General features: G+C 33.4%; 2 protein-coding genes across 2 annotated transcripts; one reads left to right on the top strand and one right to left on the bottom strand.

The window, feature by feature from the left end:
- The first annotated feature begins 6,153 nt into the window (after positions 1-6,153).
- Positions 6,154-14,744, top strand: LOC108457002 (ultraviolet-B receptor UVR8-like). The gene is made up of 12 exons (XM_017755791.2): positions 6,154-6,552; positions 7,685-7,871; positions 8,206-8,352; positions 9,697-9,778; positions 10,341-10,496; positions 11,443-11,616; positions 12,282-12,353; positions 12,672-12,743; positions 12,859-12,977; positions 13,263-13,348; positions 13,433-13,485; positions 14,298-14,744. Exons 1-12 carry the CDS (start codon positions 6,456-6,458, stop codon positions 14,376-14,378), a joined length of 1,326 nt encoding a protein of 441 aa, XP_017611280.1. The 5' UTR covers positions 6,154-6,455; the 3' UTR covers positions 14,379-14,744.
- A 309-nt stretch (positions 14,745-15,053) lies between these two features.
- On the bottom strand, positions 15,054-18,391 carry LOC108457001 (amino acid permease 4-like). Its single transcript, XM_017755790.2, has 5 exons — positions 17,905-18,391; positions 17,719-17,812; positions 16,932-17,146; positions 16,656-16,795; positions 15,054-16,010 (listed from the first exon to the last, which is right to left on the bottom strand). The coding sequence occupies exons 1-5, from the start codon at positions 18,224-18,226 to the stop codon at positions 15,351-15,353; spliced, it is 1,431 nt and encodes a 476-aa protein (XP_017611279.1). The 5' UTR covers positions 18,227-18,391; the 3' UTR covers positions 15,054-15,350.
- Positions 18,392-18,803: the final 412 nt, after the last annotated feature.

Here is an 18,803-nt window from a genome sequence, read left to right as displayed (position 1 = left end):
TAATTTTTAAATTAATTTAACTAATTGAGTTGATCAAATAATACAGGATAATCAAAAATATAGAAATCTCGATGATTTTATCTCATTGTTTAGTTAGGTTTACGAATACAAAAGAATAATATTTAAGAGAAGCTATATGAGATTTAAGAGAATAAGATGTTAAATGAGATATTTTTTTGAAATTTTTTAAACATATTTAATTTTATTATATTTATTATTAATTATCATATTTAATTTTATTATTAATTAAATATTTAATTTTGAAAATATTTTAATTGATATTTATATGTTATTTATTAGTTTGTGCAAACTTCAATTAAAGTTGAATATTAACATTGATAATTAAAATTTTAATTATTAAAGGTCATGTGTTCAAACCGGTTGGAAGTAAAATTTTAAATATTTTGTAACCAACTATGCAAAGTCGAATATCTGTGGATATTTGAATCCATTATTCGAATTTTGAATGTGAATTCAAATAATGGATATTTGAGGGGGTTTATTAGCATTCGCTTCACACATCCACAACATCTAATAATTTTAATATTTGAATCTAAATATTATTTGAATTCACAAAATTTCGAATTGGATATATCCAAATCCTCGATCCAAATTGTCACCCCTAATTGTAACTTAAATTTGCTTTATCATAATAACATGGCAACTTGAAAATATTCTTTGAGAGTTAAAAAAAAACATTTATACATTCACAAGGGTCTAATGATATAAGCAAGTATGTATTGTTCACTTAAAGAGTCTAATTATACCATGATGTGTTTTGGAGGTTGTGAGCATGTTTTAAATGTTGAAAAGAGAGTAATATGACTTGTGTGGGTTGAGTTTAGACCTTAAATGCACGAAGTGGTAAGTGAGGAAGTGCCCAAACTTTGAATTGCTGAATTGCAGGTCTATTTGCTGCAAAAATTCAGGGGACGTCGAGACAATATTCAAACATCGTCAGGGCATGGAACTGGCATTAGGATGCCCTATTCATGATGTTGGGATGAGAGCTTATCACTAGGGCACATTGCTACATGCTTCTTTGCATCATCCCAACATAGAGCTAGGTGCTCCTAAAGGTAGTTTCCTCAACTTTGCAATTTAGCCTTAAGTTTTAAGTAATGCAATAAGAGTTTTAAATGGTTACTAAACTCCTTGAAAACGTGTACACGGGTAAATTAGATGTTTAATTTTGTAACTCAATAAATAAAATTTGTAATACGATTAATTTGATATTTTGTCATCCTTACGGTTTAGTCTTTTAAGCTCTAATTTCTAAATTGGCTAAAAGTTACCATTCAAATTAAGGCTTAGTTTGGATGGGCGGTGTGTTTACCTCCAGTGAGGTTAAAAACAGCGGTGGCGGTGAGATTAATTACTATAGCGGTGAGATTATAAACAATGGTGGAGTGTGTGCTTGGATTCAAACGCAGCTGTAGCGGTGAGGTGAAAATAAAAAATGACTATTAAGGACATCAGATTAGAATTGATATATAGTAGAAGTTTTAAATTATTTTACTTATATAAAATTATTAAAATATGTGAATTTATAAATTCATTTAATAAAATATTAAAATTTTTCTTCTAATATTTTATTATAAATATTTTAATGAATTATATAATCAATTTAAATTATTTATTAGATAAAATGATAATTATTTTTAATCACAAGCTTATCGGTTGTCGATTGAGAAGGAGTTGACACAGCTTGCAGCAGAGGTATTTCTTCCCCGTTATCAGTAGAATTTGGCTGCCAAATCTGAAAAAAAAATAAGATTGATAAAAAAACTTTCAAGGATAAAATAGTAAATTAATAAATAAAAGTAATACCTCTGTTGCACCAGTGAACTTATTGCTGCTTTCAGCTCTAGTTGGTTTTTGGGATATCAGTGTGGTGAAAATTGATTTTGGTTACACCGAAATGCTCAACCAAACAGGTTGTCAGTGAGGTTGGTAGCCCAACTGCACCTCACTGGCGTTAAACGGTGAACCAAAGGCAGCCTAAGTCGATTTGTTAAATGATATGATTACTAACATATTAGAATTGTAATACTATATAATTGTCATTAATTGAATGTTTTATTTTATGTTGTATGTGTTGTGCACATGTTAGGATGTGATGTGTTCTGAGTCACTTTAGTGACTAATGTGACATTTCAGATTCGGGCCAAACCGTCCCGACTGAGTTTAGGGTGCCACGTTATTTATCAATGGAGGTAAGCTTTTTTTAAAATCCTTATCCTTACCTATATATATTTTCCTATGTAAAATCAATTTTTAAAACTATGTCTTGGGGATATGTTGAAAAATATCAAGATTCAAAGACATTATCCACAACTTCAAATCTTATTCTCGAACTTCCACCTCTTGCTTGTCTATCTTGCTTGTCTATCAAGTGAATTTGTTGTTACCCATCGCGTATTCAAGTACATGTCCAAATCTCAGTACTTGTGAAGTTATTGTTCCGAATAATTTTATTTTATCTCCTTCTAAACAAATACAAACGTACCACCGTAAAAATTTACCAAACAAGAAATCCATGGATCCTAAACACTCAGTTGATGCTCCCACTACTACTCACCCTTCCATATTGTCGTCTGCCATCACAACAATACCAACCCAAAGTCACATCGAGCCAAAATCCACCTATCCCATGATTACACATTTAAAATCAAAAGCATTAATTGATTACATCGCTCCTACAGTACCTTTCTACACCCTTCCCACATATAACCAAGAAAAAATTCGCACTGGGTTGAAGCTATGAAATATGAAATAAGGCGAGACTTGTGGTGAAGGGTTTCATTCGAAGACTAGGTCTTGATTATGGTCCTACCTTCAACCCTGTTGTAAAGCCCAAAACAAGTAGATTAGTTTGACTATAGCGACTCAATATGGGTGGCCTACTCATCAACTTGACGTTAACAATGCCTTTCTATAAGGCCATCTTATAGAGGATGTTTATATGAGACATCCACTAGGGTTCGAAGATTCCACTCTACCTTCTTATGTATGCAAGCTAAAGAAAGCAATTTAAAGCCTTAACCAGTCTCCTCATGCATGGTAAATCTAACTTCAGAATTATTTTGATACTGTGGGCTTTTCTACGTCTAGAGTTGACTCATCCTTATTTATCCTTCATAATCGTGGATTCATTGTCTATGTGTTAGTCTAAGTTGATGATATTATTTTCACTATCAATGCTACAAGTGGTGTCGAATCTATTATTGATGGCCTTGCTAGTCAATTCTCTCTCAGAGATCTTGGGTGTCTTTCATACTTCTTGTGAGTTGAGGTAATTTGCTTCTCTATTGAAATTATTTTATCCCAACAAAAATATATTCAAGATATGCTCAATGAATTTCATATGGATTTAAGCAAGCTTACGGCTACTCTTATGAGCTCCACCACAGTACTTACAACTCCTACTGGTGCCACTATTGATGGATCTTATTATCAATGCATCCTTGACAAGCTTCAATATCATTCATTTACTAGATTCGACTTTGTTTTTATGGACAACAAACTCTTTCAATACATGCATTCTCCTAAAGAGTGTCATTGGAAACCTAAAAAAAGAGTTCTTCGGTATCTTAACGGTGCTTTTTATTATGATTTTAACATTTCCAAAGACCTTAATAAAAACTTGCTTGTCTATTCTAATTCTGATTAGGCAAGTGACCTTGATAATCATACTTCTACCATTGTTTATGTGGTTTATCTTGGGAATACACTCATTTCATGGTCTTTTGAAAAACAAAGATCTATCTCTTGATCATCTATGGAGGATTAGTATAAAGCTGTTGTGGTTGTTCTCGCAAAGACCAGCTGGATCACAAATTTGTTGCAAGAACGTCGCTACAAGCTTACTACTACTCCTCGACATTTTTTGATAATGTTGGGATCGACTGTTTATCTTTGTGAAAATCCGATCTTTCGTAGTCAGATGAAGCATCTTGCAATCGATTTCCATTTTGTTTGTGAACAAGTTCAAGTGAACCCCTTACAACTGCTACCTTCGATAAATTCTTTGTCAAGTTGGGAACTGTTCCAATCAATCCCAACTTTAGGGGGCGTGATAGTACATGACTTCATCAAAAGTTTTGATATTTTGTTAGTTAATTATTATCCTTCTTTTTTTTTTGAACTCTTATTTTGAATTCTTGTTAATTGAGTATTGCTCTATAAATACTCTAATTTCAATCAATAAAAGTATGCTTCATCTTTCCTTTTTATCAGTCTCTTTAACATTAGGACTAAAGATTTTTTTTCTTGGTCACCAACATGATAATCACTTAAAAGTTGAATGATTAAAATGAAAATATAAACATGATGTGGACATGATTTGGCGTGTAAATTTAGTCACCATTAAAAATATAACGTTTGGGTGACTAAAATAAAAATATTTTCTAAAGTCGTGATGAAATTACAAAGATTTCCATTCAAATGGCCAAATTAAAATATATTATATAAATAAATAAAACTTTAAAAGTTACTTTCCATTAGTGAATTTGAATATATTTAAAGCAAAATAAATGAAACATAACAATTCTTGGACTAAAGTAACTTTGATTTTGTTCAATTAATAATGAAATTGGCACTTCACAATCAGAACCAAAACTAATCACGAGCTAGTTTTCTAACACAAAATTGATGAAAATTAGCATAAAATTGGTGGGAGTAAGACTAAGAGCAAGGTAAATGACAAATAAAGTGAGAAGCTGAACTACAATTTGACCACCAATTAGTACCACCATTAATCCCTTACCCAACTTTAGATGGAGTTTGATGCTATGGGCTGTGAACGAAAGGGAAAGAAGCCAATATTTGATGGTGGTTGGAGCATGAAAAAGAAGACTCATGTCAACGTCTGTGAAAAAAAAAATAGAATTAGATAAAATAAATACAAAGTGAAAATTCCTTGAAAACGAAGGACCAACGAAAAGAAGTTCCAATAACGTTCAGGAATAATATAAATTTTGCAATTCCAACTTACCAGTCACGTCTATTTTGGTATTTATGTTTTTTATCAACTTTGTTTTCTGAATTTGACAATTAAATTTATTTTGATCCTTAAACTTAGATTCCATCAAAACTTAATGATATGACTAGCGTTATTCAAACAAGACTAGATTAGTTGGTCAAACCAATTGGACAAGAACTAACTGACATACTGGTTCGAACAAAGGGGTTGAATTGATTGAACCGGAAACAGCTCCAAACTAGTAAAAATTAGAAACTAAGACAAAAATATGTAGTTGAATAGGTTGAATCAATTTAATTTTTTTTATTTTTATGAATTTTAATTAGTTATTTAATTATTTTTTTATCTAGTAGTTTAACCGATCAAATTGGTTAAATCAAGAATCAGTGGTCTTACTAGTTCAACCATCAGTCCTTTTATTAGAGCACTATATGTGACACTCTAAGATTGTGTCACATTATTACCTAAAAGTTTATATATATATATATATATATATATATATATTAAATTTCAATTAATGATGTGACACAATCTCAGAGTGTCTAGTCACCAAACTTCTATACTTTTCAAATTCTTAAGTTTAAGTACCAAAGTGGACCTAGATGCCAAGTTCAGGGCCAAAACTTATATTCTCCCTAACGTTAATAATCAATATAACTTTTCATAATTAGATCACCAAACTGAATACTTAACAAATAATTAAGTGACAACTAGTACTGTTTCTTTGACCTGAAATGATTCAACCTTAAAAATGAGTGTCAATCCTGAAGGACCTAAATCTAAAATTATTTGAATTTAAATATTCCCATATCGATATAATCTGAATCCAAAACAACTTGTCATTTTATTAAAAAAATAGGTAAATTAGATATGTTAGATCAAAAAGTAAATTAGTCATTTTATTAAAAATTCTATTTATTTTTATTATTAAAAATTGGTACTTATATGTCAGCACGAGGTACACATGACACGCATATGTCACTATTTAGTTATTCTATCGGTCACATCAGTTTTTAATTATACAATGAATAAATTTTTTAACTGATATAATCAATTTACTTTATAATATAACACAAAGACTAATTTATCTAGTTTTTTAAAAAAATAAACAAAATGTACAGAGCTTCCATGGTAATTTAGCCTGGGTTAGGCCTAATTAAATTGTTTTTGTTTTCGTTGTTAGATTGTTTGTACTTGCATGTATCATGCACATGTCCTACCTCTGTCGCTATAATTAATCCTCGCCCACTCCCTCTTTATTACTTTCTTCATTTCAATTCATTATTTTTTTTTATTCTTATCATCTTTTTCCCTATTCATTCAAACAAAGCCTTACTTGTGTCATCTTCTTGTTCTAACATACTCCCAAATATCTTTGTTTCACTTTCTTCCTCTAGCAAAACCACAAAACTATCTTTGCCCTTTTCAGACAGAGAGAAAAAGAGAGTTTGGGTTGTAATAAGATCCACAAATGGCAGAAGAGGAAATGAGTTTGAGTGACGTCAGTGGTGCATTTCGTCAGGTTCTTTTCATCTCTGCTGGTGCTAGCCATTCTGTTGCTCTTCTCTGTAAGCTCCATTTTTTTTCTTTTATTTTCTTATTATATGCTGGAAAGTTGTTGATCTATCCAAAGTTTCCCAGATATTTCATCTTTTGGAAGAAACATTTAGGGTCTTTTAAATCTTACAAAATTTTTACTTCATTTCACTTGTTTAGCAGTGCCTGCTTCTTCATTGTTTTAATTTGTTCTTCAATTTGATATTTTTTTCTTTGTCTCTTTCTGCAATCAGTTCTGTCATTTGTTGTAATTTTGCAGTGTTCCTTGTTGCATGGTGGCTATGATTGGTTGACTGCTTGTAGTTTACTTAGATATGATCTTTATATTGTTCAAACGGCCAATTAATTTATGTCTTTTTACTATTTGATGGGACTTCTGAGCCAATTTGAGACATGTTTTGATATGATCTTCACTGTTAAATGGTGGACAACGGTTGTGATTGATGGCATGTTTCACTTTTCCTCATGTGAATAAATTAATGCACTAAATTTTGAACAAACAATTCTTCCAACTGCTGTTCAGTTCATTAAATTGTTAAGCCGTAGATCCTTGACCCAACTAAGCTTTGAGAAATAAATGGGCTGTCATTGCTATGGCTTCCATTAACTTAAAAGAGGTAAAAGTACCATGAAGACCCTTGAATTAAGAGTCAGATTGTATTTTGCCCATTTTATTAAAAAAATAGATAAATTAGTCCCTAAACATTAGATCAAAGTGTAATCCGATCCTTTCTGTTAACAATTTTACCCATTTTTACAGTTAAGAACTGGTATGGCTACCTGAATAACCAGATTCTGACATATAGGACCAATTTTTAATAGTAAAAATGGATGAAATTTATAAGCAAAAGACCAGTTTGCTCTTTGATCTAATGTATAGTAACAAATTTTCCCATTTTTTAGTAAAGGGGCTCAAATGCAATCCAAGTCCTAATACAAAGGCCTCCATGGTAATTTTACCGGATTTTCAGTATTACCTTGTCTTATTGCTTCACTAATTTGACATTTATTATAATTTGTCTTTTGAGTCCTTGTATGTGTATTTCAAGTTTAGATTCTGACATTTGTTCAGCTTACTTTATGAATTCATTTGACTTGCATAGAGCTACTTAAGCCTATAATCTGGTTCTTGTTCATTTACAGCTGGAAATATTATTTGCTCTTGGGGACGAGGAGAGGATGGACAATTAGGCCATGGGGATGCGGAGGATCGACTTTCTCCTACTCGATTGAGTGCTTTAGATGGACATGACATAATATCTATTACCTGTGGTGCTGATCATACAATTGCATATTCATTGTCAAATGCAGAAGTCTATAGTTGGGGATGGTACATTCTTCATATCATCTATAATCACATCTGTATTAACTTTTTTGAACTGTTTTGTTAAAATTTATCCTTTTTCTCCACTATTCAGGCTTATATTAAGTTTATAAATTATATTTATGTGGGTTGTTCTTTGTTTGTCTAATCTATTCTCATGCCAACATCATATTACTAAGGAACAAGCATGTACCTTTTCTTTAACTCTTTTAACTTGTTCATTTATGCTTTTAAAACAGCATACTGTATCTTATGAGGTAATTTTTGTATCATAATCTCATTTATCTATTTTCAATTTTGACTAAAATATATGACTGCTTTTAACTGTTATTAATTCCAGGGGTGACTTTGGTAGACTTGGTCATGGAAACTCTAGTGACTTGTTCACTCCTCAACCAATAAAAGCATTACATGGTCTGAGGATCAAACAAATTGCTTGTGGTGACAGCCATTGTTTGGCTGTGACAATGGAAGGCGAGGTGCAAAGGTTTGTATGGCCTTTTGATCTTTTTTACTTTCTTTTTAATTTATATTGGTAAAAGTATCATGGAGGCTTCTGTACTAGGAGTCAGATTGCATTTTGCCCCCCTACTCAACAAATGGATAAATTAGTCTTAATTTATAGGTTAGATTAAAGAGCAAATTGGTCATTTCTGTTAAAAGTTTTATCCATTTGTACGGTTAAAAACCAGTGTGGCTGACAGAATAATCATATAGTGACATGTGGAATGCGACGTGTACCTCATGTTGATGTACAAGGGCCAGTTATTAACAATAGAAGTTGATAGAATTTTTAATAGAAGGATAAATTTGCTTTTGAATAGAGGGGGCAATGTTCAATCCGATTCCTAGTATAGGGACCTCTATGGTACTTTTACCTTTATGTTTATATTTCATTTCAATTTCCTTGTTTCAGGATAAAAAGCGAGTAGGGTTTTTTTTTTGTTTGACCAATTTTCTGTTAACTATGTTTACTAGTGCCTAGAGTTTAACATCCAAGTACAAATAGTAGCTTGAAGTGGCTGTTATGAAATAATAATGCTCCTATTTTACTGAACTAAAAGATTCATAATACATATTGGTTCCCATGACCTTCATGAAGTAAACTGTGATTGTAAGCAAAATGCATTTCAAGAGGTAATCTTGTATTCTTGAAGAAATTAGAGAACCTTTGACCTTTATATGCAATTAGGGCTGATCTATTAGAGGGCTGCAATGCATGAATTAACTGGAGGGTAAACTATATTACTAGTCATCCAACTATGGTTTTTTTTTTTTCTATTTTGGTCAGCTAACTATGAAAAACAAAAAAATGGTCGCTCAACTATTAGTAAATTTTTTTGGTCACTCAACTAGCTTGGATTTTTGGGTATTTTCATTTTTTTGATTAGCATGCTGGTGACCAAAAAAGTTAAAATTGAATAGTTGATTGACCATTTTTAACTTTTCATAGTTGGGTGACCTTTACTACAGTTTACCCTTAAATGTAAAATTCTTTCATTTTGAATACTATTACCTCAAGCATTTATTCCCGTGCAGGAGAGAAACTACTAAAGAAGAAAGCTTGACTGTGAAAAGAACTGAGAGATGCCGCTAATGTTGATTTCAATTGATATTATACCTGATAGTTAATCATTTTAAAATAGCTGCTTCTATTTATTTTCTTGAAAGCTGGTCAGTGATTTGTATAATAGCTTACTTTACTCTCTTCTACAGAAGTTTACATTTGCAGTTATTTCTTCTTTCAATTTATACATTTGATAGCTTTTATTACTGATTGGTTTTTTTTTTACCCTTATTTTAATGTTTACCATTTGGAATTTAATTGAAGTTGGGGAAGAAATCAAAATGGTCAACTTGGTCTTGGAACTACTGAGGACTCTCCAGTGCCTCAAAAGATTAAAGCCTTTCAGGTATTGTTTGTTTTCTGGTTTTCTTTAACAAATTTCCATGCAATGCTCCATTATCTGGTATGTGATAAAATTACCATAGAAGCCCTTGTACTAGGAGTTAGATTGCATTTTGCCCCCTTTCCTAAAAAAAAAAAAGTGCAAATTTAAATCAAAGAACAAACTAGTCTTTTCAGTTAACATTTCCATCCATTTTTTCAGATTGTTACATATGACATGTCATGCGTATCTTATGGCGACGTACAAGGACCAGTTTTTAACAATAGAAATGGATGAAATTTTTTACAAAAGAAGCAATTTGCTCTTTGATCTAATGTACATATATTAATTTGTTCATTTTTAAGTAGAGGGGGCAAAATACAATCTGACTCCTTGTATTAAGGCCTCCATGGTAGTATGTTTGTACTATAGTATTAGCATTAAGAGAAAGGAGCCTCTCCTTGCATACAAGTTACTAAGTTTTGTTGACCTTCGCAAAATGTGTTGTACTCATATAGAGTTGTACATTTGTTCAAATAGTATTTGCTTCTTTCTTAACTTTGGAATCCTGTCATATATGTTATAGGGTATTTCTATCAAAATGGTTGCTGCTGGTGCTGAGCATACTGCAGCTATTTCAAAAGAGGGTGCCCTCTATGGATGGGGTTGGGGGCGATATGGTAACTTAGGCTTAGGTGACAGAAATGATCGCTTAGTTCCTGAGAAGGTTTCTACTCTCAATGTAAGTCAACAAGCTAGTAAGATTTATTTGGTCCATATAACTATCTTTACCTCTATAAATAGAGGTTTCTATCAATGAATTATTGGAGCAATTTGATAAGTTTCCCTTTACTTCAATATAGTATAAAAGCCTTTTGTCTAACAGCATGGTTCTCGTTTCTAGCCTATAAATGTTTTCTTACCTCTTTGTTCAAACGAGGACATCCTTGGACCTTCATATGACTCAAACAATTTACCTTTTTTTTTTTTTGGCTAAAACAACGCCAAGTCTGTTCACCAAAGCCAATAAACTGACTTTCTTTATCACCAACCAACCATCGCCTTCAATCTAATGGTTCCAAGTGGCAAGGTTCGTGCCCAACTATCTTGGTTGTCTGTTGAGGAGCTTTGCCTAAGGGACGTTAAACCACGTCTTGTATACACCAATCACAACTCCATAACTCATAAAACTAGGTCACAATCGGCATAGTCTCCAAAGTTACAATATTCCCTATTCAATTCTTAGCTGTCGCAACTCACAACAAGAGTGTGACCTCAGTCGCAAAATCCACATTTTTTTCTATTAACTGTCCACGCTTTTTCCTCATAATGAATCCAAGATTTCTACTCTATTGACCATCAATTTGCGAGGGCGTAATAGTGTAACTTTAGGATTTGGTACATTCAGATATTCAAATAAATTGTTATTATCTTTACTTTACTTTTAATTTCTTTTGAATTAGTAATTTGAATTTCTACGTAATTTACCTGTCAATTAAAGACTTCTTTTGTTCATCCTTGGTATTTAAAAGGGCCTTTCTTTCCTTTAGTCTTTAATTGAAATTAAAGACTTCTTTGTATTCTAACGCAGGAAAGGTGAGTTTCCTTTTTGCATCTTGTCTTATTTTATGCTTTTTTCTGTAATTTTCCTTTATTTCTTTGTTTTCTGTTAAAATTTCGAGTTGTAGGAAGAGAAGATGAATATGGTTGCTTGTGGATGGCGGCATACCATATCAGTCTCTGTTACTGGTGGATTATACACTTATGGCTGGAGCAAGTATGGTCAACTAGGACATGGGGACTTCGAGGATCATCTTGTTCCTTACAAGGTGGAAGCTTTAGCTGACAGTTCTATTAAACAGGTGACCTTTTGGTGCTCCCATCTCTTAGTAATGTATTGCAAGAAAGAGTCTGAAGTTCTTAGATGTTCCTTCCATGTTAAAACAAAAAAGCATGGTTTTCACATGTCTTATCACGTAAGTGCATGTTCAATGATCTCCTAATCATGTCTTTAGCAAGGAGTGAGGGAGATGTCATTTCTTGATATCTTAACAGAGGTAAAAGTACCATGGAGGCCTATGTACTCGTGTCAGATTGCATTTTTGTCTCATTTACTCAACATATGGGCAAATTAGTCTTTGTACTCTAGATTAAAGAGCAAACTGGTCTCCAAGGTTCAGTTTGTTCTTTGGTTTAGTCTACAGGGACTAATTTGCCTATTTTTTTGAGTAGAGGAGGCAAAATGCAATCCCACTTTTAGGACAAGGGCCTCTATAGTACTTTTACTCTTAGCAGGCTATATTAAGTGGCAATTCCAGTGCAAGTAACATACAAACAGCTAGAGTTATTATGGTAATCTCATTTTTAAAATGTGTATGATACGGTCTCCCCTTTTTCTGTGTTATTGATATCTGATGTGTAGTATGCCTCATACCTTTCATGACATTTGTTGTTTCTTTCGAATATACGTTGGCTTTAAAATTATTTTTGAAATTGTTTGTTTCATTTTGGTTTTGGATCTTACTAGATATCAGGTGGATGGAGACATACAATGGCACTCACATCTGATGGAAAACTCTACGGCTGGGGATGGAACAAGGTAGAAAATGAAAATAAATTATCCTTGGTTTATATCTTCGAAATACATAGCCCAATACTCAACAGCGGTGAGATAACCCCACTCAACATGCCGTATCACTACATTGCCTCGGTTTGCTTTCTAATACATTAGGCATAAATCCAGAGTCATTGTGTATGCATTTTGGTTGACATGTATGAACACATGCAGATGGATTTGTCTGCACAATAGTAATTTACTGGTGCATGTGTCTTAACATTTTACAAGTCCTTTAATTGCTTTCGTGGTTATGGATGCTTGTTAAAGGTGTAATAATTAATTTTTGTACCTTGTTTACAGTTTGGACAGGTTGGGGTTGGTGACAATACCGACATTTGCTCTCCAGTGCAAGTTAAATTTCCAAATGATCAGGCACATTCTTGTTACTGTTGCTTCCAAATATTGGTTATGATAGCCCTTGGCTCTAGGAGTTCTCTTTTAATTCTTTCTTCTCTTCTCACATGTTTGTTTGTGTGTTACATGGCAGAAAGTAGTTCAGGTTTCGTGTGGATGGAGGCATACACTTGCTATTACCGAAGAGCAAAACATCTTCTCCTGGGGTAGGGGTACAAATGGACAGCTTGGACATGGAGAATCTATGGACCGGTAATAGCATTTTAATCTAGACCACTGAAGTTTAGGTTTCATGATACTGTAGAAAGATATGTTATTTGGACTTGGGTGTAAGTGTTAGATACTGGTATGAGTTCCACACCCTATGTATTTGGAGGGTTATATCTCTATACAAAAATCTGAATATGCATCGAGCATAGGTGTGTGACATGGATACTTCAAAGAAAAATGAAGATTCTGATCAAAACATATAAAAGTGCTTACAGTAACAAAGCTTGTCATGGTCTAAGTACTGATATTTTGGATTCTTATTTTCAGGAATTTTCCAAAGATCATAGAAGCCTTGAGTGTTGAAGGTTCCAGTGGGCAACAGATAGAATCTTCAAAGCTTGACCCATTGTCAGGTTTTGTATAATGACGATCGATTCCCTTCCTGTTCTGCTATCTGGCTTTTTATATGCTTGAATATAGAAGTGTTTTATTGGCAGGTAAATCTTGGGTTTCTCCAGCGGAGCGATATGCAGTTGTCCCTGGTGAAAGTGTAAGTTCTAATGGGTTCTGATAGCAAATCCTTGGAAACTTGAAGCACCCATTTCCAGCTTCAAACATTTGGTTTAATGATTGACCGTTTAGGCAATTTATTTTTCAAAGGTCTTGTTGAGGGAGGGTTGGCTCCTCCGGAGAAGTTTTTGAAGTGTCATCTACTAGGCAGCCGATCTAGTCCCTCAACAACTGGAAGTATTGTCTTCGAGGGAGGGTTGTGTTTCCCATGTTCTGCCAAGGGCCAGCGTGCCGTGAGTGGCTGCCTTGAGGGCTTGGTTCATAGAGCCCTTGGTGGGCGAGTTGCTATTGTCACCTCTTGGTGGGTGGCCGTATGTCAATGTATGGTCGAGACGCTCCTAACTCTGTGAACTAGGCTTTCAAGGTAGCCACTCACAGCACGCTGGCTCTTAACAGAGCATGGGAGACAAAACCCTGTCTCAGGGGACAATACCTTTGGTTGTTGGGGGACTAGATTGGTTGTCTGTCAGACGACACTTCGATGACTTCTCCCAAAAGAGTCGATCCCCCCTCTATAGGTCTAGCTGGCAAATATTTGTAGGAAAAATGTCCTTAGACCTCTGCATTAGGTGATCACATCCCTAAAAATTAACTACAAGAAAATGGCCCAACTTTGATACTTAAGGTCTCACATATGCAACTTTGGACGGTGCCAATATTATTGAAAGCCACAAAAAGATTGTCTTTCTCCTATGTTTTGATATTCCCCTATTTTTTTCCTCCAATATTATGTGAAGTTTTTGAAGATCCTATGGTTATGTCATTTGACTGTTGATGTCAAAATGCATACAGGGACAAACAGTTAACTCAGAAAAGGGCAATGGTGGTGACGTGGACGTCCCTCAGAATGATGCGAAACGTATGCGGATGTGATTCCTTGAGCTGCCATTAGAAAACCCTGAAGTTACAGCTTCAAGTCTGAATGAAGTGAAAAATGCCAAGCCTCCCATCTTTTTAGCCTTCCGTTTAAGTTGATGCCAGCATCTCAAATAATAATGTGACCGTGTCGTTCCATACTGCAAGTCCTCGAAATTTGATGCCGTTTACTAGTAACTAGTATGATTGTACTATATTATTAACTAATAGGACGGGAGTGAAGGAACGCGACATTACTGATTATAACATAAATTTCCTTAATTTTAAAGTCAAGAAAGATCGATTCTAATGCTATCTGTGAATCTGGTTTTCTGTATTGAAGTTCTTTTGAATATGAAATAGTGTAGATTGGGAAGTGTCAAAGGTAGGAATGACATGTAAGATGGTAAAAGTATCATGGGTACTAAGAGTCAGATTGCATTTTGTTCTCTTAAAATATAGGTAATTTAATCTTTGTAGGTGAGATTAAAGAGCAAATTGCCCATTTTTGTTAAAAATTACATCTATATTTATTGTTAAAAATTGCTCTCTATATGTTGGAATGAGGTAATGTGACACGCCACATAAAATTGTTCTGTCAGTCATGGCAGTTTTTAATAGTAGAAGTGAATTAAATTTTTAACAGAAGTTTTAATAGTAGAAATGAATGTAATTTTTAACAGAAAGGGGCAATTTGTTTTTAATTTAACATATAAAGACTAATTTGTTTATATTTTTAATAGAGGTAGCAAATTGCAATCTGACTTTTAGTACAAGGAATTCTCATGTAAGATGTAAGATGTAAGGGATATATTGTTCTGTGAATTGTTCCACTTAACTCATTTATCGTCGAAATACTTTGGTGTATTACCTAAATAATGTATTGTATTGTATTGTATTACCATAGTGTGAACTGAAATCCAAATACATTGCTGAATTTATCTGCCATCAGAAACTAACCGATGAACCAATGAGCCGGAAAAGCAACGATCAGTACGTAGTCTTGAATGGCTTATAAACTTTAAGGTCATGGATCACACCAGCTATTGAACCTGTTCCGGCTAGAATAGAAATCATCAAGCAACTCATGCTTAGCATCTTCAAACAAATCCATCTGCTACTCCACTTAGATATCTTCTTCTGTTCAATGTACATCTCCACTGGAAAATAAACTGTTAAAGGCCAAAATCCAAATGCCCCTAGAATCCCCACAACATCGCCGAAGAATGGAAGCAACATAGATATCACAGTGGTTAACATCACAAACGCTGTTCTCCAAACCGATCTAAAAAGGTTAAGTTTGTAAGGACGATAACCCCGGATTGGCATTGGGATCTTCAACTCTTTGGTGATGGTCTTGCTTTCGGGCCATCTTTGTGATGCCCATTTTTCGACGAAGGTGAAAATCGGCTGGCAAAACACTTGATATGCTCCCACTAGGTGGATGACTATAGCAGCATTAGCAATATCAAGAAGCCAAAATGGGTTATAGAAGCCAAAACCAGTAAGGAGATTGTCGGGTGCAAGGTCACCAAAGGAGGCATAGCCCATGCACCCACATAACATGTAGAATGCTGTTGTTATTGCAATGCTAAGTTTAGTGGCCTTCTTCATTGTCTTTGCTTCTGCTGGTGGGGATTTCACTGTGTCCTACAATATCCCAATAATTAATTTTTCTGTTATTATTTTGTGATGCTTTTGTCATAATTGGCGGCTGATAATATTTATTAGGTTAATATACTAAAAAAACCCCTTAAACTATTATACCTTGTTTAAACAAGTCTTTAAGTTATTTTGTACTCCTAACCTATACTTTTTACACATAAAACCTTTGATTTTATTATTAAAGAAAAATATTTTGAAAATTTAAGTTAATTTGTAATTACGCTGACATGAATTTGATGAAAATAATTTATTTAATAAAAATAAAATAATATTTTGAAAGTAAAATAAATAATATTTTAAAACTTTTGAAAGTAAATATATACATCGTTAACTAAATCATTCTTTTGAAAATTTTGATACTCTTTTAAATTTAGATTTTTATTTAAAAGTCTATAGAATTTTATTGCATTGATAATAAATTAAGGTAAGAGTATGAAATTTAAAATAATTCAACTTTAATATTAAAATTAAGGACAAAGTGTAGTAATTTAATGGCTTTTTAAATATATTATAATCTATTTATTATGCATGCAACCATGAGAGTCGAAATCGTATCCATCTTTGTAAATTTAAATCATTAATTCAAACTATGAAATACTACAACATTTGAAAGAGAACCGAGAAATATACCTGAATTTCAATGAGAATCATTGAAAACGAGTATGCAAAAGCAATGTCACCAAGAGCTCGGAAGCTCCTCCATATCTTTTGAGCTGGTGTAACTGTTCCAAGGCTTATTCCAGTAAGACTACCCCTAATAGTTCCAATACCTGCTTAAGCAAAATGAAGAAAAACCATCAGTCTAGGAAGAAGATCGAGTTGGACCTCAAATGTTTCACAAGACTCAAACTCGATATCTATCTTCAAAAGGCATTTGTAATGTGCTTGGCGGAGTTGAAACTGTACCTATAACTTTAGCAATTCCAAGGGCAAGACCAATGCCGGAATAGGTAAAGGACATGACAGCAGCTAGAATTGAGAGCCACCATATTTGATCAAAATCTGGGATTTGTGAAAGTAAGATCTCAGCGACTCCGAACATCATCATGTATGGGCTGCTGGACATGTGACATGGGTTCTTCCCCCCACTATTATGGAAACAATTAGACCTTTTTATTGCCCTATCATTACCATTTCAAAAGCAGGAAAAGCGTCACAACTTTGAATATGTAATTTTGTTAGAATTATAATGAGGGGTTTTTTTTAAGGCAAATTACACTTATCATCACTAAACTATTAGTATGTTTATTTTTTGGTCACTCACAAAATAGTCATTAAATTATTTGAAAGTTTTATTTAAGTTATTGGATTGTTAAAATCGCTATAGTACGACTCTCTCTGTTTGCACCGCCTGCATTTTTTTCTACAATTCAAATTTTTTTTTTAATGTCATGAATCTGTAAACCAAAATCTAAAAGGCTTTCTTCTTCAATTTTTGACATTGCCTGTCAGATTGATTTAGATTTAAGGTATTAATCCACTGTATTAATCGTTAAATTGTCTCTTGGAGCTCGCTAGTTAGATTTTTTTTTAAAGAAAAAGATTAACTATCTAGAGATTTAATAAATTTTTTTGAATAATTCAATAACTATTTTATAACTTTTTAAATTTTAATGACCAAAATATAAATTTATAAATAGTTTAGTATTCTGGGTGTTGTTTACCTTTCTGGTTTTTTTAATGTGGAACTTACATCATGCTTATTGAAGCTGCAATTGTGTACCCAATGGAAACACCAAAAAGATTGACATACTGAATAAACCCACAAACCTTCACTTTGTATCCACCTTATCAAAACAAACAAAAAATAACATTGCATTTTTAGTATTAGTATTGTTTGCGGACATTGAATAAATAAGCAAAAAGGAAGAAAAGTTACCCAAAAGAGAGCCAACCGCCTGTGTATAAGTATAGTTACGCTTGCCAGAAACAGGATCACCGGTCCGATAACAATCGGTGAGCAGGCAAGAAGTGTAAAATGTGATAATGGAAAACAACAACATTACAGCTGGACCTGCAATCCAACCCAGTTGAGCAATTGCCCATGCTAACGAAAGAACCCCCGATCCAATCACCGCCGTTATTATGTGTGCACTGGCCGTCCAGAAAGTTCCCGTTCGTTTGAGGCGGCCATCATCATCGAAACATTGTGAGTCGTTCAGAGAAGGATTATCGATAAATACACGGTGGTTCTCGCCCATGCTTGCAGCTCTACTAGGTTCGAAAGTAAAAGCTGAAAATCAATGGAAAGAAAGGCTTATTTGAGTATGGCAAGTGCATTAACTTAACTCCAACTAAATGCGGAAGTAACGAGGTGCTATTTATAACGGTTTTTTTTATGAAATTTTGGCCTTTTTCCTTGTATAAAAAGTTGTGTAACATTTAAAAAATGGTTCATCGTTGACTGTTCATATATCAATGTTTTGTAGTTTAAAAAAAAGTTAAATTTCTAAGAAGCCCTTATATTATAAATATTGTATCAAATTAGTCCTTGTATACTATTAAAAAGTCCAAATTGTAGCATGATTAATATTTATGGTGTAAATTAATAGTGGAGGGAGTAAATGGAAGAGAAAGAAGTTGAGTAAACAGGGATGGAATGGCATCTTTTGAAAAGAAAGTGAGGGTGAAAAACGAATCATACACATACACTAATATACTGTTTACTTGGAATTTGTATTACTACGAATCATCACTTCGAAAAATAATAAAACAGTCTAAAATAGTTGATGTTTTGAATAATAAATGGCGTTACGTAAGTGAATTCGACATGTCTAA

The sequence above is a fragment of the Gossypium arboreum genome, chromosome 9 (genome assembly GCF_025698485.1).
Source record: "Gossypium arboreum isolate Shixiya-1 chromosome 9, ASM2569848v2, whole genome shotgun sequence".
Classification (NCBI taxonomy): Eukaryota; Viridiplantae; Streptophyta; class Magnoliopsida; order Malvales; family Malvaceae; genus Gossypium; species Gossypium arboreum.
This window is presented reverse-complemented; position numbering and strand designations above follow the sequence as displayed.